General features: G+C 34.0%; 2 protein-coding genes across 6 annotated transcripts in view; one reads left to right on the plus strand and one right to left on the minus strand.

Moving 5' to 3' along the window:
• The window catches only part of LOC106663627 (huntingtin-interacting protein 1), a 22,797-nt gene extending 7,742 nt beyond the window's left edge, over positions 1-15,055 (plus strand). For 2 of the 3 annotated variants that reach the window (XM_024227128.1, XM_024227129.1), the window contains exons 3-18: positions 1,724-1,923; positions 1,983-2,202; positions 2,831-3,105; positions 3,170-3,354; positions 3,650-3,788; positions 3,861-3,945; positions 6,683-6,771; positions 7,152-7,235; positions 11,247-11,384; positions 11,453-11,609; positions 11,831-11,920; positions 11,982-12,143; positions 12,507-12,892; positions 12,946-13,046; positions 13,119-13,348; positions 14,251-15,055. In XM_024227128.1, the coding sequence (XP_024082896.1) occupies positions 1,724-1,923; positions 1,983-2,202; positions 2,831-3,105; positions 3,170-3,354; positions 3,650-3,788; positions 3,861-3,945; positions 6,683-6,771; positions 7,152-7,235; positions 11,247-11,384; positions 11,453-11,609; positions 11,831-11,920; positions 11,982-12,143; positions 12,507-12,892; positions 12,946-13,046; positions 13,119-13,348; positions 14,251-14,426 (2,717 nt within the window). In that variant the 3' untranslated portion in view covers positions 14,427-15,055. The remainder of the gene's footprint in view (positions 1-1,723; positions 1,924-1,982; positions 2,203-2,830; positions 3,106-3,169; positions 3,355-3,649; positions 3,789-3,860; positions 3,946-6,682; positions 6,772-7,151; positions 7,236-11,246; positions 11,385-11,452; positions 11,610-11,830; positions 11,921-11,981; positions 12,144-12,506; positions 12,893-12,945; positions 13,047-13,118; positions 13,349-14,250) is intronic. The other variant, XM_014388595.2, reaches the window with a different exon arrangement.
• Positions 15,056-19,020: 3,965 nt separating this feature from the next.
• Positions 19,021-27,004, minus strand: LOC106663685 (cyclic AMP-dependent transcription factor ATF-2). 3 transcript variants are annotated; one of them, XM_014388717.2, is made up of 11 exons: positions 26,757-27,004; positions 26,589-26,673; positions 25,150-25,298; positions 25,007-25,088; positions 24,862-24,940; positions 24,550-24,805; positions 24,387-24,479; positions 24,207-24,304; positions 23,537-23,742; positions 20,142-20,320; positions 19,021-20,087 (listed from the first exon to the last, which is right to left on the minus strand). In XM_014388717.2, exons 1-11 carry the CDS (start codon positions 26,799-26,801, stop codon positions 19,974-19,976), a joined length of 1,386 nt encoding a protein of 461 aa, XP_014244203.1. In that variant the 5' UTR covers positions 26,802-27,004; the 3' UTR covers positions 19,021-19,973. The 3 variants fall into 3 exon arrangements, with proteins under 3 accessions (XP_014244203.1, XP_014244202.1, XP_014244204.1); XM_014388716.2 differs by having other exon boundaries at positions 24,207-24,307; XM_014388718.2 differs by having other exon boundaries at positions 24,207-24,307; positions 26,589-26,693; positions 26,757-27,003.

Genomic DNA, 27,004 nt, shown 5'->3' on the forward strand with positions numbered 1-27,004 from the left:
TGGTCGTCGAAAGGTGCTAATTCTGGACTGTAAGCAGGGTGAGGGAGAAGCTCAATTCCGTCCAATTCTGCAATTTTTTGTTTCATGTAACGAGAAGTCCGTGGTTAGGTTTATCTTGTTGAAACAAATCCCGATTTCTATTTATTAATTCTGGGTAACGCTTGGTCAAAACCTCATATATTTTTTGAAACTGCTGCAAAATAAAGTGTTGAATCAATGGTTCAATCTTCTGGAAGGAACTCATAATGAATTATGCCTTCGTAATTCCAAAATACAAAGAGCATTGCCTTTTTGTCGAATCGCCCTTGTTTAGACTGGTAGAGCAGGCTGATTGCAATCTAGCCATTGTTTCTTTGTCTTGGGGTTACTCCAATATATCCGCTTTTCATCACAAGTAACCATTCTTCTGATGAAACGAAAGTCATTTGGGTTTTTTCTAAAATAATTAAATTTCTACTTGGCGTCGTGTCTGTTTAATGAGGAACCATTCTTAATGAGCGATTCACTTTCCCCAAGTTGTGCATTCTATGATTTATGGTGGATTGGGAAACTCCAAGCCCTTTTGCCAATTCTCGACTACTTTTCATTGGGTCTGCCTCAACAGAGTACAACAGGTTCCTCATCTTATGATGATTTTTGTCCAGAACCCTCTTCTCTCTCAAGGCTGATGTCACTGGCTTCAGATTTCTTGAACATAACTCTGAACCATCAGCACAAAGTCCGATCAGAGGGAGCATCCTTTTTAAAATTGCCACACCAAATGGGTTGTGTCAGTGGTGGAAAACTTACTTTTCCAATAATGGCATAATATTAACAAAATTTTTAAATTTTACCAACTCTAAGACAAAACCGAAGGGAGACAAGATCTATTTTTACACATTCATTTCTAAGTGATCACGGATTAAAGTGGTATCAAATCTAATTGGATTTAAAAACCAAATAAAGCTTATAGGGCTTAATTTCAATTTTCAAGAAAATGAAATCAGTCATTTTTTATCATTCATCCTATTAACATAAACATAAGACAACTGTATACATTGCCCTGAAGTATTGGAACAGTGATCTGTGCCCCCTACTTTGCCCCAAGAATATGCACAGTTCCGATGATATGCCAAAATATTGTCAGTCCTTCCACAATTGAATGAAAAGGTGATTGACCTTTATTTTATTCTTGCATAACAGGCATTTTGTGATCAGTGTCCTTCCAGAAGGGACCCGTGCGTTATTCTTGTAAGGCCTATGCGAAGTCTTGTTAAAATGGGCTTTTTCTTTTTTGACCCATCAGAGGATCCGTCTTTCTTAACCTCCCATAGTTTGGCAGGATTATTTCTGTTTTTATGATCCCAGCAGTAAATAATTCATAATTTATATACTTGAAAATTTACTTTATTTTTGTTATCGTATATATTTTTAATTTAATTGTGTATATATTGAGTTTAGAAAGGAGTATAATTGATTGATTATAAAATAAACAATGTTTAGACAATAGGTAAATAAAATGTTAGAATTTTTACCTTTATTACACTTTTTTGCAAGTTTTCAGTATTTATTTATTTTTTAAACACAATTTTTCAGATTTTTATTGCATGTTTTGAAAGTTTTTGGTGTATGAAAATCCAGTATTTACTTACTACAATAGAAAGCAGTAATTTTATATATTTTTTTCCATTTCTTATGGTTTGTATAAACGTTAAATTCCTATTTTCCTAAACCAAACTTAAAGGCGCAATACTTGGGACATTCCATGAAAAATGTGCAGAAACGTTCTGGGCTGTTGTTTTACGCCTGCCTTTACAGGATAATCGGATAGCCGCTTGGAAATTTTGTCATGTGTTGCATAAAATTTTAAGAGAGGGCCATCCTCAGTCCCTCCAGGACAGTACCAGGCATATATCTCGGATTGAGGATCTAGGAAAATTATGGGTAGGTATTATTAATAGGGTGATCAATTTTATTTTCTGACAATGGTATTTTTCCCCCAGGGGCATTTAAGGGACTGCTATGGCAAGTTGATTCAGGAATATTGTAATCTTCTCATAGTCAAAATTAACTTTCATAGAAGAAATCCTAGAATACCAGGAAATCTGATTTTATCCTCTGAAGAATTGGAAGCGATAGGGGAAAATGATGTTAACAACTATTTCCAGCTTTGCGTGGAAATGTTTGACTACATGGATGAAATCTTAAAACTACAACATTCAAGTAAGATTTTTATAATATTACGTAATATATAATTATTCTTATTAGTTACTTTAACCAATTATCAACTTTTGTAGTATACTTTTTAGAATATTAATCATTAATCAATGTAGATTAAGATAAAAATTAGAGTCACAAGCCAATGACTTTCAGATTTGTCTCCCTGTGCTCTTCCATCTGAACTATCGTGACATTGGTCCTCGAGACACCACTGCACAATAGACCAATATTGGTCACGGTACACAGGTCGTAAAAATGCCGGCTCCTACATAATCTCCCCGAGACACCAACTGATTATTCCAACCAATAAATTTTTCCCTTTTCCTTCACCAATATTCGAACATTATAGCATCATATAGCTGCTCGATGATGTACAAAGAATTAGCAACGGGGAGTATCATCGATGTTGGGGCACATTACATGAATATTGGCAAAAAAGAGGGAAAATTTAAATAGTTGTTGAGATGATGAGTTGGCATATCGGGGACCAAAGTCACGATAGCGCAGGTGGTAGAGCACCGGAGTACCAATTCGGAAGTTGAGGTTCGAGTCCCGCTTATGATATTTCTTTTTCATTCCAGCCTACTTTGCATAAAAATATATAATATTAATAATTTGTTTTCAATGTCAGTTTTTGGTTCGTTGGATATGTCCCGTTCGAATTCGATGACAAGCTGTGGTCAGTGCAGACTGGCACCGTTAATCCCAATGATTCAAGACTCGTCACAACTGTATGACTGTTGCGTCAAATTGTTATTCAAGCTCCATGCGTCCCTTCCGCAAGACTTGCTCACTGGCCACAGAACCCGATTCTTAGAGCAGTTCACAAAATTAAGCACATTTTATTTAGCCGCCTCGAGTCTTCAGTACTTCAAATATCTTATTCAGATACCAACACTTCCCAATGTAAGTAAAATCATTTATTTTGATAACCTGCCCAACAACATTACTTTCTTTTTATTCCATCTAGAATCCACCAAATTTTCTAATACAAGCTGAGCTAGGCTCATATGTGACGCCGGTGGTCATTTTACCTCCTGAAGAAGACGTATCTCTGGCAGGAACACCAGACACTCAATCAACAACTGGAGAACTTGTAGATCTCAACTCACCAGTTACAAATGGAAACACCTCACCAGATATAATCGCTGAAAGGTAAATTTGCTCTTAAGCCTTATGTTGCAAACTAGATTATAACATTTAAACCTTGATTCCATCATAGTTCCTTTTTTTCTTTTTAACGTTGCTCAATTTCTACACTAGTATTTCCAAAAAAAATTATGTCATTAATTATGGAATATGTGTGGCAGGTATATTTTTTAACATAACAATCATAAAAAAAAATTATAGAATTACATATCTTGCAATTAGTTTAACATTTAACTCCCTTATTAAAACCTAATACTACAAATTTATTACATTTTCTATAAAATATTTTTTTATATATTAGGGATAGTTTAATAGAACACCTACAAAATGAGCTAAGTAGGTGTAGAAGTGAAATGGCTAAGTTGATGAGTGAACACAGAAAAACGATAAAAGAATTAAATGAAAGGATTAATTATCTAGAAACCGATTTGGCAAAGAAGGTGAATAGATGTTACAATTGATTATACGACAATTCCCTTGTTTTGACTCTTATGTTTTTATTTTTCACACAGGATAATGAACTTGTACAAGAGAGATTGCTAAAAGAGGAACTTATGCAACATTCAGAAGATTCAATCAAGCTCCAAGAAGCAGAAAGTAAGCTGTAATTTTTACTTTTATATAAAATGGAAATTATATAATTAGTAAACATTTGTAAATAGTTGATTAATGCAAAGGGCTTTTAAGGGTGGGATTTTACTTATTTTCCATTAATTTCTTGTCCAACTGAACATTTTGATAAATGGATTCACTCTTTCTCTATTCGTGTCCTCGTCACTTAAAAGAGATTGTACTTCCTCTCAACGTGACTCAGAGCAAACATTAAAAAAATTGATCCTGAGCTTGGAGTCACAGATATCATCTCTAAAACTTCTGCCTGCAAGCTCGGTTCACACAGGGGCGATCGGTATACGTGATACCGATATGTAAAATAATATTAATAATAATTAATATTATTATCTTTCAGTAACACACCCTACCGGATACATTCTGTTATGATTATTGTTTAAACTTCGATCCCATCCAGCATTTTTCATTCAACCGGTCAATTTTTATTTTACAAAGCGAGTTCTAATTGATTTATTTCTACCCGCCCCCTTCAAATTTATCTTAGCTCATGTTTTCGAACATTCAATTGTTATTTTTCAACTCTACTAGAACGTTATTTAAAAACCTGGATATATCAACGTAAAGCATATTAGATGAAGAAGTTTTTGCGAAATTTGACAAGTTGTAGGTATTTTTTTGTAACCTCAGTAGAACGTGCAATCATGACCAAAATTTTAAATTTTGTAATTTTGACATGTTCCAACATTGGCTAACATTTTATGTCATTCAGATGATTGCAAATAGAAGTATGTTACAAATTTAGCATTCTTTCAAATGGTGTAATTGGATTTGTTGTAGTCTCAACATTGTGGAAGTTGTAAGCGTTTTTATGTGGTAAGGTAGTGAAAAGTTGAAGAAACCTAAATTGACGAATATCTTAAAAATAGAGAACTTTCCGAAAATTTTCTCCTCGGCATTTTTTGCTCCAAATGAAGAGTAGAATCGATTCCCTGAGTTTCGCCATAAGGGACTGGGACACCCTGTATATGTAAGTGTGATAATAAGGTGACCACACTACTGAGTTAAACTCTCAGATTGGCCTTATCAGAATAAAAAACAATATTTTTAGGCAAAATATACTGTTAAAATCCTGTGTATTTCTTTTCAAGAAACCAAGTAGTTTCAAAGATGTATTAACAATAGATTCAATATGCAGGCTAAAAGAAACGAGAGAAATCAAAAATTACACCTAGATCTTTGATATTGTTTAAAGCTATTAGTTCTATATCACAGATATTTATATTTAAATTGTAATGGAATAAGTTTCTTATGATAATGGACAACATTGCATTTATCAATATTTAGAATCTTATAATTTAGATCACACCATCTGACTAGATTAGTTATGCCTTGTAACATTTCACAGTTTTCAATAGATTTTATTATTTTAAATACTTTGCGATCATCCGCGAACAACTTAAATTGACTATTTGTAAAACACTTAACAATATCATTAATAAATATATTAAATAACAAAGGCGACATGTGTCCACCTTGTGGAACACCAGAGATAACAAATATTGGTTCTGATTCCATATTATCTATCTTTACAATTTGAGTTCTGTTAATCAGAAAATCTCTCGACAATTCCAGCAGGCCACCATGAATACCAATCGCTTCTAGCTTAGAGCAGAGAAGTTCATGGTTAACTTTATCAAAAGCTTTGCTGAAGTAAATAGATTTGTTAAAGTGAATTTATATTTCACAAACCCATGTTGGTTTTCATCAATTAAACAATTGAACATAGGTGTAATTTTTTTACATAATATTTGTTCAAAAACCTTTGGAATAACTGATAATTTATTTATAGGTCTATAATTTGTATTAAAGCTCTATCGCCTTTTTTAAATATTGGCACAATGTGACTAGTTTTCCAAATGATAGGAAATATTCCTGTTTCTAATGATATTATAAGTAATGTGTTAGTTTCATTTGACTCTAGAAGTTTTTTTTAAAGTTGTTTTTCTTTCAGCTATTTCAACTTAAATTTATATTATGTCATTATTTTTACTGATGGAAAATACTTTCAAAAATACAGTGAAAAGTTCTTTAATAAAAGAATTTTTTATATGCGTAGTTTACTATTTGTTTTGCCAATGGAGTATGATAGTGGTGGTGCAATGAAAAGTGAATCATGCATGCTGCCGGAATAGGTGATTAATATTTTGATGCACCAATACTGATTTCCCTATGGTGCGATGAAAAATGAATTACCCATATCTATAATTAAAAAGTTAATCCATATATGTGTTTAGCAGTCATAATTGGCTGCAATAATTACATTAATTAATTATACTTTTAATCTAAGGTCTTGGTTGAGATGAACCGATAGCAAGTGTCATTAGCAGGATTTGAACCTCGATTGAAAACATGGCAAACAGAGAAAAAGTCGAAAGTTGTAGGTTGATGAGTTGGTGCCCGCGTAGATAGAAGTCACGAAGCTCGAGTGGTTAGAACAGCAGTGTATTGAGCCGAAGGTCATGGGTTTGAATTCCACTCGTGACACTTCACCTCAACCAAGACCTCAAGTTAAAAGTGTAATTCATTAACATAATTACAAGCTTCATTTTGCAATTCCTAGTAATGCTTATTATACTTTGTACCATTTTGTTGTATTTCTCAATCTTAATAAAGTATTATGACTATTATTGACTATTAATGACTATTTCGTTGAATTGTAGTGTCTCGTTATTGATTATTTTTAATTTTGTCATGATTTTTATAGAGAGGGCGAAAATTATGGAGGAAAAATTTCAGAAGATTAAAGACATTTACGCTCAACTTCGAGAAGAACATATTCAACTTTTGAGGCAGGTAAAGCAAAAACTTAGAAAATAACCACCTTTTCATGTGTTTGTGAATAATGTTTTGATGTATAAATGTTTTAGACCTATTTGATGATAACTAAATAGTAGCAGTTCATTTATGCTCTAGTTATTGTAAAATGATTTGCTGAGTGAATTATGTATTTTTCCCTCCAAAAATTACCAAAGTTGATAGAATTTACATTTTTGAAACTGTGATACATATATTTTAATCAATTTATATATTTAGTTTTTTTTAATAAGTAAAAATTAGATATCATTAATTTAATTGAGAACTTTTTCTGTTAAAACAAGAAAATAAGCAATGTTAAAGATCCTATCAGTTATATAGAAATTTTAATCCCTTTTAAAAAATAATTCTCGTCCTAGAAAGCAGGCGTGGACAAAGCACTCAAGGGTTCAGATAAAATGACAAAATTTGCCAGATCTGCCAACAACTTCATTATTAAAATTGTAAGCCCCTGAATTTCATTAATGCGTTCGTTGCGGGAATGCAAAGGGTTGCATGGAATGAGGGAAAATGTGTTGAGGCCGGAACACAAGAATGCACTCTGCTATTTATGGAATGAATTGTAAAACATCACTATATTTAATCTACTTCGTGGATCTATTTTGTGTAAATAAAATATTTTGGTTAGAGGAGACAACTCGCTTGGTGATGGACGATACCAAGATATCATGTAAATATATTTCCTAAATGATTGTGGGTACTTTGTGTAGTTTATTTTTCTATTAAAATTATGTACATAATCCGATATAGCAGTGGGGAGTTGTGGGCCTCAGCTTTAATACTCTGTTTAGGAGGTTGTTAATAAATAAATAAATTTATTGCGACCTGATATCAACCTCCTAAACATAGTATTATGTACATAATGATTCAATTCACAAAATAGGAAATTTTTATTGTTCAAGGCATACTGATCAGTAGAATCTTCCAAGTTTAACATTCATTTTGGCACATGCACAATGCTGGATGGATTCAAAACTGAATTGAAACTGGTAATTTTAGTTTGTAAAAGGTGGATACAGGAGTCCCTCAGGGTAGCGTCCTTGGCCCACTATTGCATTCTGTATATACTGGTGATATCCCATCGTACACTAAACCACTATCCTAGCATAAATTGATGACACTGCCATTCTCTCCTCCAACTCCCTGTCATAGCGCACCCAACCATCCATATTCTATTGAATAAGGGTTCAAAAAATGTGAATCAAACTAAAAGATGGAGTCCCAAAATAACCTTTACCCCCACTGCATCACTCTACCCTCAATCTATTATAACCTGACTCCCCTTCTCACCAAAAAAAGTCATCCGCTGCCTAGGCTTGTGTCTCAACAAACTACTCACCTAGAATCCCATAAATAACTTAAAACATGATCACTTAACACATTCGTTAAAGACTCTCCTGAGTAACTTCACAAATTTTAATTAAAATCTAAAATGTAAAAACATTCCAAAAGGTCAAATCAAAAAATGGTCTTCAACAGTATTTTTGCCAAAGCGATGCTTAAGAGTAAAGACCTGTGACACCAATTCAATTAAAAAAAATAACCCCACCACACCCTACAACAAGCTTTGAAAGTGGGGTTTGCAGAAGAGGTGCGTCATTCTGGAAAGATGTCCTATACGGGAAAGGGTTTAGTGCATCGTTCCAAAATGATGGCCGTAACAAATTTGTCAATAGACTACTAAGAACATCAGATCTAAACTCTCCCTTGACAACAAATTACTCATATACAACTAGATATTGAAGCCAACAGGACATTTGGCGTAGAACTATGGGGTTCAGCCAAACCTACTTACCTCCGCAGAATCCAGACCTTACAATTATATATCCTTAGATCCATTGTTAACTGTTTCCAATCTTACCAACCCTTAGGGGTTAGGGATAAAAGAGGCGGCCACAAAGCCATGTACACCTCGAACTGAGTAGAACTATTGCACGCCCCTGTTATTTACAACTCACTAGCCAGCTTCAGGTTATTAATCAACCTTGCCAGCGGCTCCTTATTGTAGGCTCTTGCTTGTGGCTTTTCTTCCAAGAATCTGCGCCTGCAACATAGACCCTCACAAAAAAATTAAATGTGTTTTGTTGTTGCTTCATCCTGGCAGTATATGCATTGTATTTTTTCTGTCAGTATACCTAACAGGTGCATGTACCTTCTTAAGTGGTTTTAAATTAATTTAAAATAATTTTAATTAAATCCTGATTCGTTGCGGTTGCTTTCCAGTAATTCTTTTGTAAGTTTTGCGGACGGCCCTTCTATGAATCTCTTCGCATGACTCATGCCTGTGGTATTGCTCGACAAGGTTTTGGACTCATTAAGGATCCATTTTAAGATGTATCCTCTTTTGTTGCAATATGCTAGACCACAGTAGGGTTTGGGGCTTAAAGAGTGCATGTTGGCTCCCTCTTTGGCCAACATGTCAACCTTTCTTCTATGCCCTAAATGCCCGGGGACCCATGACGGGGTCAGGTCATTGATGTTGCTGACTTCCGCCAGGGCCTCCATGCAATTTCAAACACTCTTGGCGTTCACTTCACATGAGGCACACAACTTTTAATGCTGTCTGGATGCCAGAGAAGATGGCTATCTTCCAGGAATGTATTCCTAGCCTTTTTATTTCCCTGGTGCAGTGTTTCATCACTGATTTCAGAGTGGAAAACAGCATATTTTCTTAAGTTTGAAATTAGTTCAGTCTTTGGATTCATCTCAAAGACGCCCTCTCACCCTCGATAACAACCTTTTGTTCCCTATTTAAATAAAATTATAAAATCCATGTACAAAAAATTCCACACTAACATTCAGTCCCATTCTAATCCCCATGTACAACAACTTTCTTCCTCTTCTTTACAATCCTCTTTGATGTCTAAAAAGACAGTGGCCCTGAGACCTGCTCTCAGAGAGGGTGTGATTAAGGGATGATTTCTGATTTAGGAGTGCTATCACTGTACAGCTCCTCCACTCGATGTCTTTTTGTTTTTAATTTTATTTTGTATTGTCTTGTTATTTAAATAAGTTGTGCCTTGCCTGATTACTCATTAACAAAATAAAATAAAAAATATTGCAAAAACAACTTATTAATTATGTGGGTACGGTTTTATTTAATTTAAAGAGTTCGAAGATTGTTTGAATCTAGACGTTTCATGCACCAAAATTCATCCAAGTCAGTGAAATTAAATTTATTTTCAAGAAGTAAAGCGACTCTTGACATACAGGAGGGCTTAACATCCAACTACCTGGTTTGCACCGAGGACAAAGTCTCAGATCACTTTACACTTTTTTCAAGCTACAGTAGGGTCGCGATAATCCGAACGGAATTGGGGAAAGGGGTTTGTTCAGATTATCGAATAGTTTGGATTAACTGCAGGTTTTTAATACTACAACAATTATGTATTGCACGTTTCATTAAACGTGCAAACTTATAATTATTATGTAGGTAAATACAAACAACATATTGTAACTTCAAGTTTTAATTATTTATGAATGTGTAAAAAAGTCAGTAATTTTCTTCTGAACCTGGTTTCCAAGTGCTGATCGAAAGCTGTTTCTCTTATGCGTCTCAGCAGCATGATTTCCTCTTGCTCTTCAAGTTTTTCTTGGCCCAACTAATGGCTGTGTTTAGAGATTTAATAGTTTCAGCAGCAGATGTTGGAGGGGGACATTTATTATTGACTTCCTCTTCTGCTTCTTTATTAGTAGTAACACGCATAATTTTTTCTCAGTTAAAATTTCTTGATTTGTTATTTTGTCATCACAACCACCCGATGCCCATTGTTGAACCTCGGATTCAGTTACGGTCGTTTTAGATGGAGGAGTATCGTCAACAACAACCGAGTTCGGGCTAAGATTTTAACTAGACATTTGAATCAGACATGGTGAGACAGTTGACCAACAATTTTCTACATTGAAATTAACATCTATCAGATTAATTTTCAATGATTAATTACATTTTTTGATAGTGTAATTTTGTGTTCTGGTTTATGGGTTGAATCACCTCGGTGGGCTGTAAATATTATTGAGGGATACTACTGTGTGAGCCCATTCGGATTATTGTGTCCTTCAGATTAGCCTGTGTTTGGATTATTGTGACCCTGCTGTATTTTCAAAATTTCACTTCAAACTTCAAAAAAAAAAAAAAAAAAAAAATCAGACGGTCTGTTTATTTCTTAAAATGAAAATAAGGTAAATACTGATAGAAAAAATTAGATCAATGAGATTTTAATGTTGTACGTCTATGTGTTGAACTAGTAAAGTTATAACTGCATTTTGGTCATCACTGATCATTTCTATTTATTTTGTCTTAGAGCTGTTCAATTTTCAGATTTTTGTTGAATAATTTCCCAAATAAATGTGTCAAACGTTGAATCTCATACTGCCAAAATTCTAATTATCGAACAGCACACTTAATTGTCGTTATCATGAGCGTAGCGGGAAATTGAAATCTCAACTGTTTTTAGAAAGCAGATGTCGACAGGCAACTGTCCAGTCTGAAGAGTTTGGAATTGGATACTAACACCAAGACAAAACTAGAAGAGCTTGCGAACGAGCTAGCCACCCTACAGGCCTCGGCAGATGCCGCTGCAGAACAAAAACAAGTAAATTGTTTTATATTAAACTTAGATTCTAGTTATAAACTTATTATAAACTTTAATTTTCTTTTTAGGCATTAGAATACAAATTGGAATTTGTTACAAAAGAAAAATGTCATGCTGAAAGTGAATTGCATGATTTGTTAAGTCAAAAACGAGAACTTGAGGTTAACTTAAATACTGTTAATAACAAAGTCAAGGAAAAAGAAGATAATTTAAACAAACAATTTGGTACGTTTCTGTAATTAAAAAGGGCTTAGATAAAAAAAAAGTTGGTTTTTAAATTCTACTAAATTTTTATCAATTTTGGTATTAACTCAACCTTCTTTACTACTGCTTATCTCCTTTTCATAAAAACATTTTGTACATCGGAATCTAGACCGTCATTTTTTAAAACTCATCTTTATAATTATTAATATCTTTTGTATAATAATTTACAAAACATGTTATAGAAAAAATTGTCGGCGAATCAGAAGAAATAGTTAAAAATGCGATCCACGAAGTAGACAACCCTGCTTTTTCTTCCTCGACCTGTTCAATCGGTTTGTTATTATTAATATATCGAAAAAGTAGAGGTGATGACTGATGTCGGTTACTCTCTAGATTATTTGACAAGTCTTTCCTCTGGCCTGGACTCCACCATGTCCTCAATCGACAACGAAATAACGCCGGATGTTGTGATAAGGTTGGCCCACAGGACTGCAGAATTCGTCTTATTGGGGAAAGCGACTTCTAACATATCTCCCGACATTGAATTTGGGGAACGTAAGTGATAAAAATTGTTATTATACTTAATTGTGTCTTAATTAATGAAGAAACTGGTTTACCAATTAAGTTAGTTAAAAATTTGGTAATTATCACACTTACTCCTTTATTATTTTAAAATTTGTTTTACTCTTTTACTTCATTTTTTCTCTATATTTAAACTTCTATATTAAGGAGCATCAGTGACCGCAATGGTCTAGGAAGGTCCTGGGTTCAAATCCAGCGGCCCTGCATTTGAACCTGCTTTTTTTTTTTCCCCCAAAAACACCAGCACCCCGAGGGTTCATATCACCCCGTAGTTGAAATACACTCGTTAAAAAAAATCACATTTAATGGTTTCTGATAGTTGTATTGATTCAATAGGTATTGGAGAAGTTTGTAAACAAGTCGGAGAAGCTTGCCTTGTTTGCTTGAAGGAAATCCGTAATGGTCCCGTTTCGACTAAGGACATGAAGGAGAAAATGATGGAGTTGCTCTCGATGGTGAGTAAACTTCAGTCCAACCTACAGGCGAGTTCCACATCCGTCGGAGACCTTGTGGAATCTGAACTTGCGGCCATGGACAAGGCAATTGAAGAGGCGGCCAAAAAAATTGAAGAGATGCTCTCTAACTCTCGTGCAGCGGATTCTGGTATTAAATTGGAAGTCAACGAAAAGATTCTGGATTCGTGCACCGGTCTCATGCAAGCGATAAGAATTCTCGTTCAGAAATCGAGAATCCTCCAAGCAGAGATAGTCGCTCAGGGAAAAGTAAACGAATTTGTCAATCTTTTAAAATTTGTTACTTATTGAAAAAATTTTAGGGTTCTGCCACGGCTAAAGAGTTTTACAAAAGAAATCATCAATGGACCGAAGGGCTCATTTCTGCAGCAAAAGCTGTAGGAATGGGAGCTACATATTTGCTGTAAGTTAAATTTAAACCTGGTTATATTTTATCAATTAAATAAATTTGACAATAATTTATATGCAAATGTAGTGAAGCGGCAGACGAGGTAGTAACGGGCGGTGGTAAAATTGAACTTGTCATGGCAGCAGCACAAGGAATTTCAGCAAGCACGGCACAGCTGGTTGTTGCAAGCCGAGTTAAAGCTGAACGTGGAAGCAAGAGTCTTGAACAGCTCACAGGCGCTTCCAGAGGAGTGACACAAGCTACAGCTGGTGTACTCACAAATGCTAAAGCTTGCGTTCAGCTCGTCGAACAGTCAGGTAATAACACCATAAATTCTTTGAGTTAAATATTGTTTAACTTCACAAAAAAATACGAATAAACAGGTTATTATAAAATTATAAGCTTTAGAAATTTAAAAATCTAGGAAAACCTGGCAGAGGTCTTACATGGTTAAAAAGGTCATGAAACTGTCATGTTTCACCCAAGTTACGGTGCTGGTAACACGGTGGAGAAGTTTGTGGGGCTATACCAATAAACAATGGGCGCCACACTCAACAACAAAATAATAAAGCTTGAATGAAAATTTTAAAAGCAAAATAAAATAAAATTCAGTTTTATTAACACCGTTCATTCAATACGTAAAACTTAAACCCTGTGGACCGACACAAATAAAAAAGATAATAAAAATAATCTTGCTAAAATAAACAAATCTTCACTTAAATCTTCAATTTAAAAATAAAAGTGGCCTGATTTTGACCGTTGCACTTGACGCTTGGGATCTTCTGTAACTCCTTAGCAATCTGTCTGGTTTTTCTCGGACTCCATCAAAGTCCTCTGGAGTGCTGCGACCCGATGAAAAACCACTCAAAAAGTCCGGAAAACAATTTTTTCTCATGCCCTATCTCCATCATCCCCTACCATTCTTCTCGCTACACTCTTTCACTTCTCAAATGACCCAAGCATTTTAGGACTTTGCCGTCATCGCCCAGCATTCTTAAGGGGTTCTATGCCTTGTCTGCAGGCAGATTATACCACCCCCACAATAAAGAAATTTTTTAGTTTAGTGACGTGACACAAAACATTGAGTGAATTTTTCCACTCAAATCTTTATCAATACCACCTCTTCTTGCCCTTAATTTTTTTTAACACAAATTTTACAAAGAATTTATTTGGTCCTTTAAGAGTAAAAACTCAATCGGTTTAACTTTCTGTTTCCCAGATGACTTGGACGTTTCGTCCCTGACATTGCACAACGCTAAGCGCCTCGAAATGGAGTCCCAGGTCAAGGTTTTGGAATTGGAGAACTCTCTTGCCAAGGAGAGATTGAGACTTTCTGCGTTGAGAAGGCATCATTATTCGCTTGCATCGGAGGGGGAACAGATATCGCCCACATGAGGTTCAATCACTATAAGTGGCTCAACCGTTCTCTTCAGGTCTTAGGGTCCACTACATCTTGAACAAAAAAAAAACTGACTTCAAGATCTTAGAGACTTTTTCATAAAGTATCGAGACATGATAATTTATTTACAAAAAATTAAATGTTATTTAATTTTAACGAAGCATTTTGGTTTAAAAAAACATTCAAAGTAATTATAAATATTATTTATTCTGGGATCTTGTATATTTGGAAAATCGCTACAATTTGCAAGATATAACATTTTTTCTTTTCTTTTTTTGGAAATGGTTTTGTAATCAATCACATCATAACAAAGTAAGTATCCATATTTTTTTTTTTCCGCAGCTGTCGTGATTTAATGAATTTATTGCATTTATCAAATTTAAAATTTAGTTTTGTGCAATTCATAATCAAATAATATTTTGTGGTATTAAATTAAAAGAAAAACAAATCTAAGCTGAATTAATAATGTAATTGTCGAGTGGTGCAATTGTTATCATAGATGTACTGTTTAGCTTTTATTAATCAATCGATGTGACAATTGCTAGTGATAGTTATTTAAACAAAAAGTATTTTTCATATATGTTGTAAATAAATAACTATTAATTTACTACTCAGTCATTTGCTGCCAAATATTTATTAATATCATTATCTATAATTTTCTCAGGACAATTTTTTGTTAAAAAAATTAAACAATGAATAATCAATTGTAATTATTATTATTTAATTTTAAACAATTACCAATATTGATAATATATTTTTTCAAAAAAAAAAAAAAATTAAAATTGGTTTTTAACCTTAATGAAATTTTTTTGCAAAATCCTTAAAATCCTTTTGCATTTATTTTGTATAATGAAAGTAAATGTCCAAATTTTAGTTTTCAATGATGATTTTTTTTATGATGATGCTGGTTGAAAAAAATGTTCAATGTATTTTTACTCGCTGTTTTCCACCCTATGAAAATATCCCTTCTGGGTTTATTGGTAAATCAATTAAGCTTATAAATTTCAAAATAAGCAAGATAAACACAACAAATTTTGAAGTGTTAATTAGACGTTAAGTGTAAATAAAAGCCTGCACAATGTGAGAACTGCTGCTGGCTTATGCTTGGTCAAAAATAATAATATGCTTACCTGAACAAATTAAATTAATTCAAGTACAACATAACCAGAAATGTTCACAACCTAATTAACATTTTTATTTTCATAGGAGGAAAATATGTTTACTTCACTTAATACCAAGAGGATAATGTGTCAGTTCATAATGAAAAAAATGTCTTAAACAGTTCACCATAAATTATAAAATATTTTCCTTCTCATGGATTCAAAACGTATAATTCTCGTGCCTATTTATGTACGAATTTTAACTTGAGGAAGTTTTTAAAATGTGCATAGCATTCAGTGATGAAACTAAACGAATGCACTGCTCACAAGTGGTTGAAAAAGTTTGCTTCTGGGAATGGGGATTGAAGACGAACCACCGTCTGGCAGACTTTTTGTCTTGAATGATGAATTGAGGAAAGCTGACGAACTTGATTCGAGTCAAACAACTCAAGTGCTAACCAGTGCTCAACGTAAGCTATGAAATGTGTTTTCTACAAACTGGCTGTTCAATAATTTGTTGAAGTGGTGAGGAGCAGTCAAGAATGAAATATTTTAGAAAAACACCTTTTACATATTTTTGCTGATATTTCAACCTTTATTCAGGTCATCTTCAGGGCATAAAATGTGGTGCTATTCTTGTAGTGTCATTTGTTTCATGTGAGATTGTCAATTTATGCCCTAAAGATGATACAAATGGAGTTGAATCGGTAACAAACATGAAAAAGGTGTTTTTCTAAAATACTTCTTTCCTGACTGCTCCTCACCAACCACTTCAACAAAGTAAGCAATGAAACTTTGCTCTAGTTTATATTGATGTAGGAAAATGAGGAAACTCAGCAAATGGATTCTTCATAAATTGATCGACGGTAACAAGCTTTAGCACCTAAATATTTGTCTGTCATTGCTTTCACAGCACAAAGTAGACTTTTTTCGACCAGATTGTCACATGTGATGCCTGTACAGTAGCACCAGCTGTACCATGGTTACCAAATGACCCTGCCCGGTGATGCTCTGTGTTCAGTGAGTGGTCACTCGGCTTGTAGATCCTGTGGTTATGGGTTCGATTCCCACATATGCCCCTGGCCTTTTTTCACACACCCCTTCTCCTAAACAAAAATCCGTATGTAGCATATTAAGACTTCTTCTCTAATGGCCAATTTTTGGCCATTATATTCTAAAACCCCCAACAATTGAAATTGAAATTTTTTTTTTATTTTAACAAAAAAAAATTATTTTGGGGTGCCACAAACAATTATAAACTTTGTTTCTTGCTAAACAAAAAAGCTGCATCACTCTGTCATAAATTATATATTTCAATATCTAGGACACCCCCCCCTCCCAATATTTTTCAACTTATATCCAAAAAAAGGCTGAACTAAAATTGATCTGTAGCCTCCTCTTGTAAGATATACATTACAATTTAAATCCTTGTGGGAATAATTAACAAAAGTCTATTGATAGTCATTCTAGGTCATTACTTTTTTTATAGTGAAAAATACTTGACAAAACATCAATATCGTGGACATATCGAGTCTAAATGGATTATCATTAGAACGTTGACAAACTTTAAGTCATTGGTACTACTGTCCTTGGCGCAGCAGTCTTCTTTGCCTCCATCTACTCAACTCTGAGCTTGTGGCATTGACTTTTTTATCTCAACTAAAAACCTTAATTGAAAGATATTGATTGGTCAAGCGGACCACGAAAACTAGTGAATTGAATAAGTTAAAATTAAGTATATCTTCACTAAAGCTCTCCGTAGCCATTTCATTTGTAGCCGAGAATCAAACTGATTACACAACATTTGAAAAATGGCAAAAAGGAGGGAAAATTCAAAAGGTGGGAAGTTGGTGTCCAAGTGGATCGAAGTCACGACAGCTCAAGTGGTAGAACAGCGGCATATCTAGCGAAGGTCGTGGGTTCGAATCCCGCTTGTGCCATTGACTTTTTTTATCTCAACTAAAAACCTTAATTGAAAGATATTAATTGGTCAAGCGGACCATGAAAACTAGTGAACTTGAGTATAGCATAGCTGTTTCTGATAATTTTTGCCATTCCATGGTTTGCTTCAGTCTTTTGCATCTTCTTGAGTTTATAAAACGGTTGGTGTGCTGTCTTGTGCTTATACATAAAAGTAAGAAACAGTTCTGAAAATACCAAAATTACTAGGATAGGCCAATACAATCAGAAACAACAATGCTACAGGTCCATCACCTCATACTTCAAGATGAAATCTCTATCATCTCATTGACTAGGTCAATAAGCCCTTGTCTGTTTAAGCTTTTCAACAAAGTGGGCAAAGAAAGAAAGAGCAAAGTATGTTGTGTACAAGTGGGCTGAATGTTTCGTCATTGTAGGTTACAATGTATCATCTGTTTTCAAACTCTTAAATACCTCAAGAAATGGTGTTTCAAACCCATCTATCTCAACGTTGTTGATTGACCCTGTTTTTTCACCTCCTCATAATGCAGTCAAGTTACAAGTGAAACCACTTTAAAATTTTAACATTTATAAAATCTACATTATTATGTATTAGTATAGTTTTCTCAGTGGATTATTGTCAGAGCATTGGTTGTGGAATCGCTAACCAGCCTTTTGTTTTTTTCTAATTCCCATTCACAACGGCTGAAAAGGTAATGAATAATGATAGCAATTATTTATTTTTAACAGAAAATAGCACATTTTAAAGCTACATCACATTACGTTATCACATTTTGAGAATAATACATACACACGGTTTAATTTAATGTTACTAAACATAAATGTTAAAAAGTTAGCTTAAGTCAAATTAAAACTGATTTAATTTTTTTTTTTAGTTTAGCTTCATATATAAATATATATTTATATATAAATATGCTTGTATTCACTACTAGTCAAAACCACTATTTTATATATTATATTTTACATTTTATATTATTATATATTACAATACTTCTTTTTTATGCAAGCCAAGCTGAGATGGCTTTTAGCCCATAAATGAACTGTTATTGAAACAATTATGCAATGTTAATGCGATTTAATTGTCTTAATGACCTTAACACATTAAAATTGCATATCAGTCTCAACCTTGAAATAAATGTTCCAGTTTTTTAATAGCAATTAATTGGACAATAAAAAAATAAAATAACGCAAATTTGACATAAGTCCTATGAAAAACACCTTTTGTGAATTGATGTACATTTAATTTTTTTTGCAATAATAAACAATTAAAAGATAAGTAACATAATAAAACAGTTATGATATGTTTAACCTAATATTAATTTACAATCTAAAGCATTACAAAAATATTAACTAATCACCAATCTCACATCTTACCGTCATTAGATTAGACAAGATACGAGGTGTAAAGAAGGGTCGAGTACCTCAGATGGGCACTGACCGTGTCATAATTAATCCCTGAACATTGAAAAGCTCTTTCTATTCTATTCCTTTTACATTACATATACACTTTGTTCATTTTGTTTTTATTCTCATGCAACACTAGCCCTTGGGAGAAATTGGGCCACTAGCTGTACAGAGAGAGAACATATAAAAAAATTCTTGTAACTGTGATGAGACGAAATTTATGGAAGTTAATTCTACTTTCACGGGTTTTTTGATTATAAGTTATTCTTTGGATAAAGCATTAAAATAAATAAAATAACGTCCAGAGGAGTCCCGCTTATCTAAACCCTGCTTTCAGTTGGCTAAGAAAATTTTTGTATTTTTCACTTTTATATAAACAGTATTAATGGTCAGTTATTGTGGTATTTCCCAATTTTAACTCTGGACTGGGGACGGCGGTAGCTGGGTTAAATTAACTCTTGACTCAAAAAGTTATCGATTCGATCCCCCCCCAAAAAAATTATTAACTCCAGGAACATACTTTGGCTAATATAAGAAAAATTATTAAAAATGAAAACACTGGCCCGATTTTGTTGCACTTTCACTTTTAAATTGTAAGATTTCACCCTGACATTTGTGTTGCAATGGGCCTTTAGTTTGGTCGATTCCAAATATTTGATGAGCCATTGCTGGTTTAGCATGTCAGACGCATTTCGGCTTCTCAAGATTAATATTAAAAACTGAAGATGGCGAGAAGTTTAAATTATCAGACGTACTAAACTAGTGAGAATTAAAGTCCAAACACTTTCATCCTTGTCCAGATTTTTTCCAAACTTCCAGTTTATATGTCTTAACAACTAGTTATTTGGTTAATCGAAATTTCTGCAAATCTCGATCTAAACTTGATCGAACTAGTGGGACTCCACTGTAATACGATGAAACAAATAAAAACTTTCTCCTCATTTCACTTAAATTGTATAAAAAAAAATTGTTCTTAAACAATTAAAGAAATTTGGCTTAATAAACAGAAAATTAAAATTGATAGAAAAGTCATTAGATATTTATAAAACAGAATAGTTCCCCATTGTAGTCTTGATCGAATGGGCTGTTGGTTTGATGTTAACTGAAGCTGTGGTTCTTGAGGACGTTGGGGTTTATTTGTATGACCGTCGTTCCGATTGATGATGAGGCTAACTTGTCTTCAAGAGATACTTCTGTCAAGTCATCTCTGTCCTGAAACAAAAGCCGTTAAGCCGCATGGACAGTTTAAGGAATAAAGAGACTTACGAGTTCGGGGAATGTGACTATCCTTTCATCGGGTGTCGAAGGTGGTGCAGCCGCGGAGAGGACCTCGTCCTTCTTAACGACCAGGGATGGCGAATCCAAATCCATGATTTCATTTTCAGCCGCTTTCTCCAGGCTCAGAGTCAGCCTTTCACGATTCAAATTCATAGCCGTTTTATGTGCTACAAGAATAATAAATGAAGAAAAAATATGTATTATAGAAATTTTTTGCGGGAAGAATTTGAACGAAATGTAAAGTCTATAGAACAAGACAAATTTATGTCAAATGCTGCCAAAAGATTGTTGAACAAGAAATGTCTTTTTTTATTTATTTGTACCTGTTACCGGAAAAAAAAAAACTATTTTAATCAAAGTATTTTTTGCACATTTTTCTAACGATTTAAATACTAAGTTTTTTATAGAAGTTTTGAGACAATTTAAGACTTAAGATGAAACAAAACAAATTTAAATAGTTGTATCACTGAAAAAAAAGTTTTTGTAAACTCTCCAATCTTTTATCTTTCGTAATTGTCAAGGACTGAGTGTGAGCCGACAATATTGGGCTTCACCTCACATCTTCATCACTTAAGTTTCTTTATTATTTTTATAACTGAATGCAAGCTTGCCATTTTTGTTTATTTTACCCCTTTGTTAACGTGCACGTACTTTCGAAGACAAGACATTTTCAATACATTTAATTTCTTAAAGAAAATTAAGTACATTAATTTCAATTAATTTCTCTTTGTTTATAAAGATTAAAGTTTAGTTTTTAATTTATTTGTTTATATTCAAGATAAAAATTCATTTAATTTGTTTTATGTTAAATTAAAATTAATACAAATATTTTTTTTTTCTTTTCCAAAGAAAACTGAATTGTTATTCACCACATACATGTGCATGCTCCTTACATTCAGAATTTAAAAATAGGTTTGTCACCAATTTATGATTCAACGGTTTATTCTATTTTAATTATTTTATTTTATGTAGATTTCTTAATTCCTACAGGAGGAATAAAAAAAATAAAAATAAAAAGAGAGGAAGAGGGAAAGAAAGGAGAGTTAATTTTCTGGAAGGTTCATATATTTAATTCAGTGATAGCGTCCGGCAAATTAGCAAACCTACCTTTGAACCAGTGGGATACGGTGAGGAGGTTGGTTACTTCAATTTCTTTTCATGAAAGCCTCTCCCCCCAACAGCTTTAATTTCTCTATTATTTAAGGGTTTGTAGGGGATTGCGGTAGCAGAGTGGTCAGCATTATAGACTCTCGGTTTGTAGATCATAGGTCATGGGTTTGATTCCCGCCTTTGCCCCTAGGCCTTTTTTTTTGCAACCGAACCCCCCCCCCCACTATATATGATAGTTAATAATCAACGGTATTGTACTCCGACTAATATGCAAGCTCATAAGCCCCATATTAAAATAAATAAATGATCTCGGCAAAATGGTGGTTGTTATCTGTGTACATGGACAAATAGATCTCGGGGTAATGAATAGGAATGGATAGGACAAGAAGGCTAAGGACGGGACGTCCCAACTTCAGACTTAACCATTGCGATCAAGGGCCCCCTAATGCTAAAAATGCAATGAAAAACATGATTAAAAGAAAATAACAGAATGGCAGAGAAGCTCTTGCTCATCAAGAGCACTGTCGATAGGAGGCCCTGACTCATAGAAGATGGGTTATTCTCACCCGATTAAGGATAGGTTGACACATGGACTCTTACTTTTGGGCCAAAGCCCGCATATGTATCAGGCACGTAGAGAAAGATTGCTCGATGTGTGTACTTAAAGGGTGCAATTCATTGGGTCCATATAGACAGTATAGAAATTGATATTAGAATAGTGCTTGAGCACGGAAGCGAGTATGTGGGCCTTACGTTTTGATTTTTGGAGGAAACAGGGTTGTTTTATTGTATATAATCTCTGTTTAGTTTTGGGTACCTAGTATGTGTTGAGAGTGAGTGTATTTACTAGCGTGAAAGTATGAGAGGGTCAATGGCTGTATACCAAGTACCCATTAATTCTCAATTAGGTTAGTTATATAGTTAGATGTAAAAGGTGATGGAGGAATATTGAGTATGGGTGAATGGGTAAAAAGGAATGAATATTTAAAAGTGAATGGGTTTGGATTTCAGAACTGTTTGCGTTGGGGGTTGACATGACCTAGCTGTGGGCAGCCCCCAGAGGCTGGAAAACCAAGGTTTAACCCCTGACTCAACCCCCGGAAGTTGGTTCTTCTCAAAGCCTGCTGGTAATTTATTATAACAATTATTCTTTTTATCTAAGTTTTTTCATCTCAACCAAAAACTTGGGGGTAGAAATAAATCAATTAGAACTCACTTTGTAATATAAAAATGACACATCTGTAATCTCACAAAAACCATACCAGAAAGCTTCATACAATAAAATGCAATGGTTCTTCTTGTAGAAAGCACCTAACAACAAAGGAGGAACTTTTCAGAGGAAATGCTCAAAGTGTTTTCCCTCTTCTCGAATGCATAACTGACTTTCTGAATTTCTACCCCCCCCTTCAAATTTACCTTAGCTACGTTTTCGAACATTCAATTGTTATTTTTCAACTCTACTAGAACGTTATTTAAAAACCTGGATATATCAATGTAAAGCATATTACATGAAAAAGTTTTTGTGAAATTTGACAAGTTGTAGGTATTTTTTTGTAACCTCAGTAGAATGTGCAATCATGACCAAAATTTTAAATTTTGTAATTTTGACATGTTCCAACTGATATTGGCTAACATTTTATATCATTCAGATTATTGCAAAGAAGTATCTTACAGCAAATTTAGTGTTCTTTTAAATGGTGTAATTGGATTTGTTGTAGTCTCAACATTTTGAAAGTTGTAAGCGTTTTTATGTGGTAAGGTAGTGAAAAGTTGAAAAAACCTAAATTGACGAATATCTTCAAAATAGAGAATTTTCTGAAAATTTTCTCCTGAGCATTTTTTGCTCCAAACGAAGAGCAGAATCGATAATTTCACAGCCAAGCTCTATTAATTTGTTCAAACTCTGAACATGAACTTATGATTTTTCCTTCTTGAAGGTGGGATTAAAAAAAAAAAATGTTTTTATCCACATTTCAGATTTATTTTACTCCTTCCTCAGGTGAGTTAACGCAATGGTTAAAACAGTGGTCGTCTGTCATTAAAAATAAATCCCAAACGTTGTGGATAAAAATTGGTCGTGGTTTTTTTTGAGATGACCTATTATCCCACCTTCAATAAGGAAAAATCATAAGTTAAACTGTTGAGGTCGAAATATAAGAAAACATCTGAACATGAAATCAGGCATTGTCGTAAAACTTTAAAGGTCTTGATAGGGCCTTTCTTGTTCATCAGGTCGTTTATTTTATTTCTGATAATTAAAATAAATATTATACCCGTGAACTCCAACTGTGCATTAGCTGCTAGCGTAATGGGACAATTGGCATGGGCCAGCAGTAGACCCTTGAGCCTGGCGACTTCTTCTTTAAGCGAGGATACTTCATGGATGAGTGCACGGTTCGCATTTGACATCTGATCTGCCCTTCGGACCAGTTCCTCGACCCACTTCTTTCTCTTGGCACGACATCGGTAAGCAGCTTCCCTAAAACACATGTAAGTACAATAACAACAAATGGTACATTACAAAAATTAAGCTATCTGTTTATATATGCCATACTGTTGTCAAAAATATTACTATTAAAACTCTAGAAATAATGGTGAAGAATGTTTTAATTTTTTTGTTTTATTTTTATGAGGGTATTTCAAATTCAAGGTTATATGAACCCTCAAGGTGCTGGTTTTTTTTTTTTTTTTTTTTTTTTTTTTTTTTTTTTTTAATGTAAGGGTGAATTTAAATATCCTAAAATCATTAAACAACACCAATGAAATAGGTTAACTTTCTACTAGTCAAATGGCAGCTCTGCCAATCAGACAAAAAGCAACACACACTTATTCACGTCTTAAAAAGTAAATTATGACAGTAGAAAGCAGTATATTACAAATATCCTCTAACTGCTCAATTTTTAAAATTTTATTTTCTAGAAATATTGTTCCAATGATTCAAACCTGTTCCTTTCGAGGACTTTTTGCCTTTTTTCTCTCAAAGCATCGTCTTCTACGGATTCCGACACAATTTTCTTCAAACTAGGGCTTGAGTTTCTTTTCTGCTGTAAAACAACATAGCTAGAATTTCCTCTGATTTTATCCATAATAAATATAAAAAAATTAATTAACTAAACAACATACACGGGAGGGTTTTGAATTTGATGATTTCGAATCTGGTGATATGTTAAAATTAGCTGGTGCTTTTGTCGATCCTCCGAGAAAAGCTTTGAGCTTCTGTAGAAAACAAAACATTAAAAAAAAAACACTTTTATACTTCACCCCTTAATGCTAATGAATAACTTGCCGATTTAACATCAGGGCTGTTTTGGATTACAGGCTTGGTCTGCGTTAGTTCCTGAATCACTTCTGTTGTCGGGGTGAGTATCACCGTGCTATTGTTCGCTTTGAGTGAAGGCAACAAAGAGACTGAATTATTCACTGGTATGGCTTGCAACGGTTTTGTCGACAATTGTATAAAACCGCCGCTCGGAAGCTTTAAGATGACCTGGACGGGGTCTTCGTTGCTTTCGTTCTTTTGCCCTTCAAGAGTTGGAGGTGAGCTGAAATAAAATTTTTAAAACACCTAACAAAAAGCGAGTGAATTCATTTTACTTACGGCTGTGGAGTAATCGGCTTTAAAGAAGTGTCAGCTTCTGACCTTATGACGACTTCTTCACTGCATTCATTTTCATTATCTAACGAAATGAATAATTGATAAAAAATTTAAAACATAATTGGCATAAAAATAAATAAATAATTACTAATTGTTATTTCTTGCTGGACTTCAGGAAACAAATGGGGAGTGTGAAGGTCATCGCCAGCGGGTTTGCTCAAGAAGGACGGCTGTTTCAAATATTGTGATTGGATGAAAAGTAAAAAAAGAAAGAGAAAGGTTCACACATACCGATTCACTCCTATGAGATCCACCTTTCTTAACGTTCTCGGCTGCTTTCCTGAACGTCTCCTCGAACGGGTTTACATTCTGTAAGTCCTGGAAAAGGCCAATTTCTTCACAGTTCCTTATAAACCGGGTCGGCGTCGGCGTCTGGTCAACTGTAAGGGAAATTTGAATATTTTTTGAAAATTGAACATTTGACATCCCACCTGAGGAAATTTACAGACGCTGTTATCACATTTCATAAAAGCAATACTATATTAAAGAAAAGGCTGTTTGTGAAAATATTTTCATGGATAAAGACAGAAAAAAAGAGCTAAAAAATGCACTGCCTTTTACAACTAGCTAGTTTCGCATGAAATCATAACTACTACAGTTTCAAAAGATGAACTAAGAAAAATTAGATTTCAGCGCATTATTAAGTTACAAATTTTCACCCAAAAATATGAAATGGTTTATATTTCAATATGCCATATGACACGACCATTTACAAAACTTTTTTTAGTTGGTTTTAAGCAACAGCTAAGCCTCTATGACTTCCAGAGGATCGCCCCACTAAACCACAAAGTTGGAGGCCCACAGTTGATTTTTAATAAGGATTTTCGACCTTACTTCTTTCTGGGAAATAATTGAAGCTAAAAGATATTTCAATAAATTTTTTAGTCAAAAAATTTCCTATTATTTTCATTTGCATATCCTTGCTGTTTTAATATGTCATTGCAGACCAAGATCTACAGAAACAACAAAACTGCAGGTTCATCTTTCCACAGGCCATAAAAGGAAATCTCGCAACTTAATTGTTTTAAAGACAGGACTTAGAGGACTTGGGAAACTGTGCATTTATCATTATATGGAGATCGTGAGATACAGTCTGGTGTGACGTAGGTTTAGAAAAACATTTTCTTGATCTTGCCAATATTTTGATGTTTATTGAGATCATCTTCAGGCCCTGGGATTTATAAACATTGTACATGTAGGATGTGAAAAAATGAATTTATACATGTGCATTTATCCTCCACAAACATCCTACTTTTAATGTAAACTATAAACAAATGTAGACATAGCTAGTTAAAACCAAAATACAAAAATGTAAAAACAAAATGTGAAGTATGAATTTTAGTTGTGCAAGGCTTTGAGGATGGAAAAGAGACAAATACGATGCCCAAGAGTCCACATGATAATGATTTATGTATATTTTGTGTAAAGCTTAGGAGAGCAAAATGCAGGAATTCATTTTTAATTAAATAAAAGAGGATTTGTAGATTAGTCTTTTGTGGAACAGAATGTTTTTGCTTGGATTATAACCTGTCGCGAACCTGTCAAGACTGGTAAATGTCATTTTGACGTTTGAAGAGGAAGCTGTTTGGACGCAGCTTACGTCCCGGCATCCGATGTTACAATCTGGTGAGAATATTCTTTAACGTTATCGAAATTCTCTAAAGACTCACTTGTTGATACGTTGCCTTTGTTGAGCGTGAGTATCATGTCGTGCTTTCTCGCGTGAACTCTCAGTTGTGACTCGGTCTGGAATTTCTGAAAACCCGGTCGTTTATCTATGAGCCGTTTCGCTAATTATTAAACAGGCTTGGAAGTGTTTTTTTTAATTGTTTCATTACCAGTACACAGCTCTTTGACGGGCAGGACAAGTCGCCTTCTTCCATTGCGCCTCTTTTCCGAAACGAAAGGGATCAAAAAACGATACGGGCCTCCGACACGCTCCGGTTCATTTCTTTGCCAACTATTTATTAATTAAAAAAAAAGCGTTTTTTTTTCGAAAATCGGATCTTTTGTTAGAAAAACTGGATAGGAATGCAAAGAGGAAGTTGAAAGTAAATAACGCAGTAACAGCACTGGAGGTAACGCA

This window comes from Cimex lectularius, unplaced genomic scaffold, assembly GCF_000648675.2.
Source record: "Cimex lectularius strain Harlan isolate CLEC.00 unplaced genomic scaffold, Clec_2.1 scaffold204, whole genome shotgun sequence".
In the NCBI taxonomy this organism is placed as follows: Eukaryota; Metazoa; Arthropoda; class Insecta; order Hemiptera; family Cimicidae; genus Cimex; species Cimex lectularius.

Coding starts and splice junctions, on each gene's coding strand:
- LOC106663685 (XM_014388716.2), bottom strand. CDS start 26,801: ATGGAAGAAGGCGACTTGTCCTGCCCGTCAAAGAGCTGTGTACTG. Junction 26,674..26,756: donor CGTCAAAGAGCTGTGTACTG/GTAATGAAACAA, acceptor CCGGGTTTTCAG/AAATTCCAGACCGAGTCACA. Junction 23,743..24,206: donor AAAGTCCTCGAAAGGAACAG/GTTTGAATCATT, acceptor CATGTGTTTTAG/GGAAGCTGCTTACCGATGTC.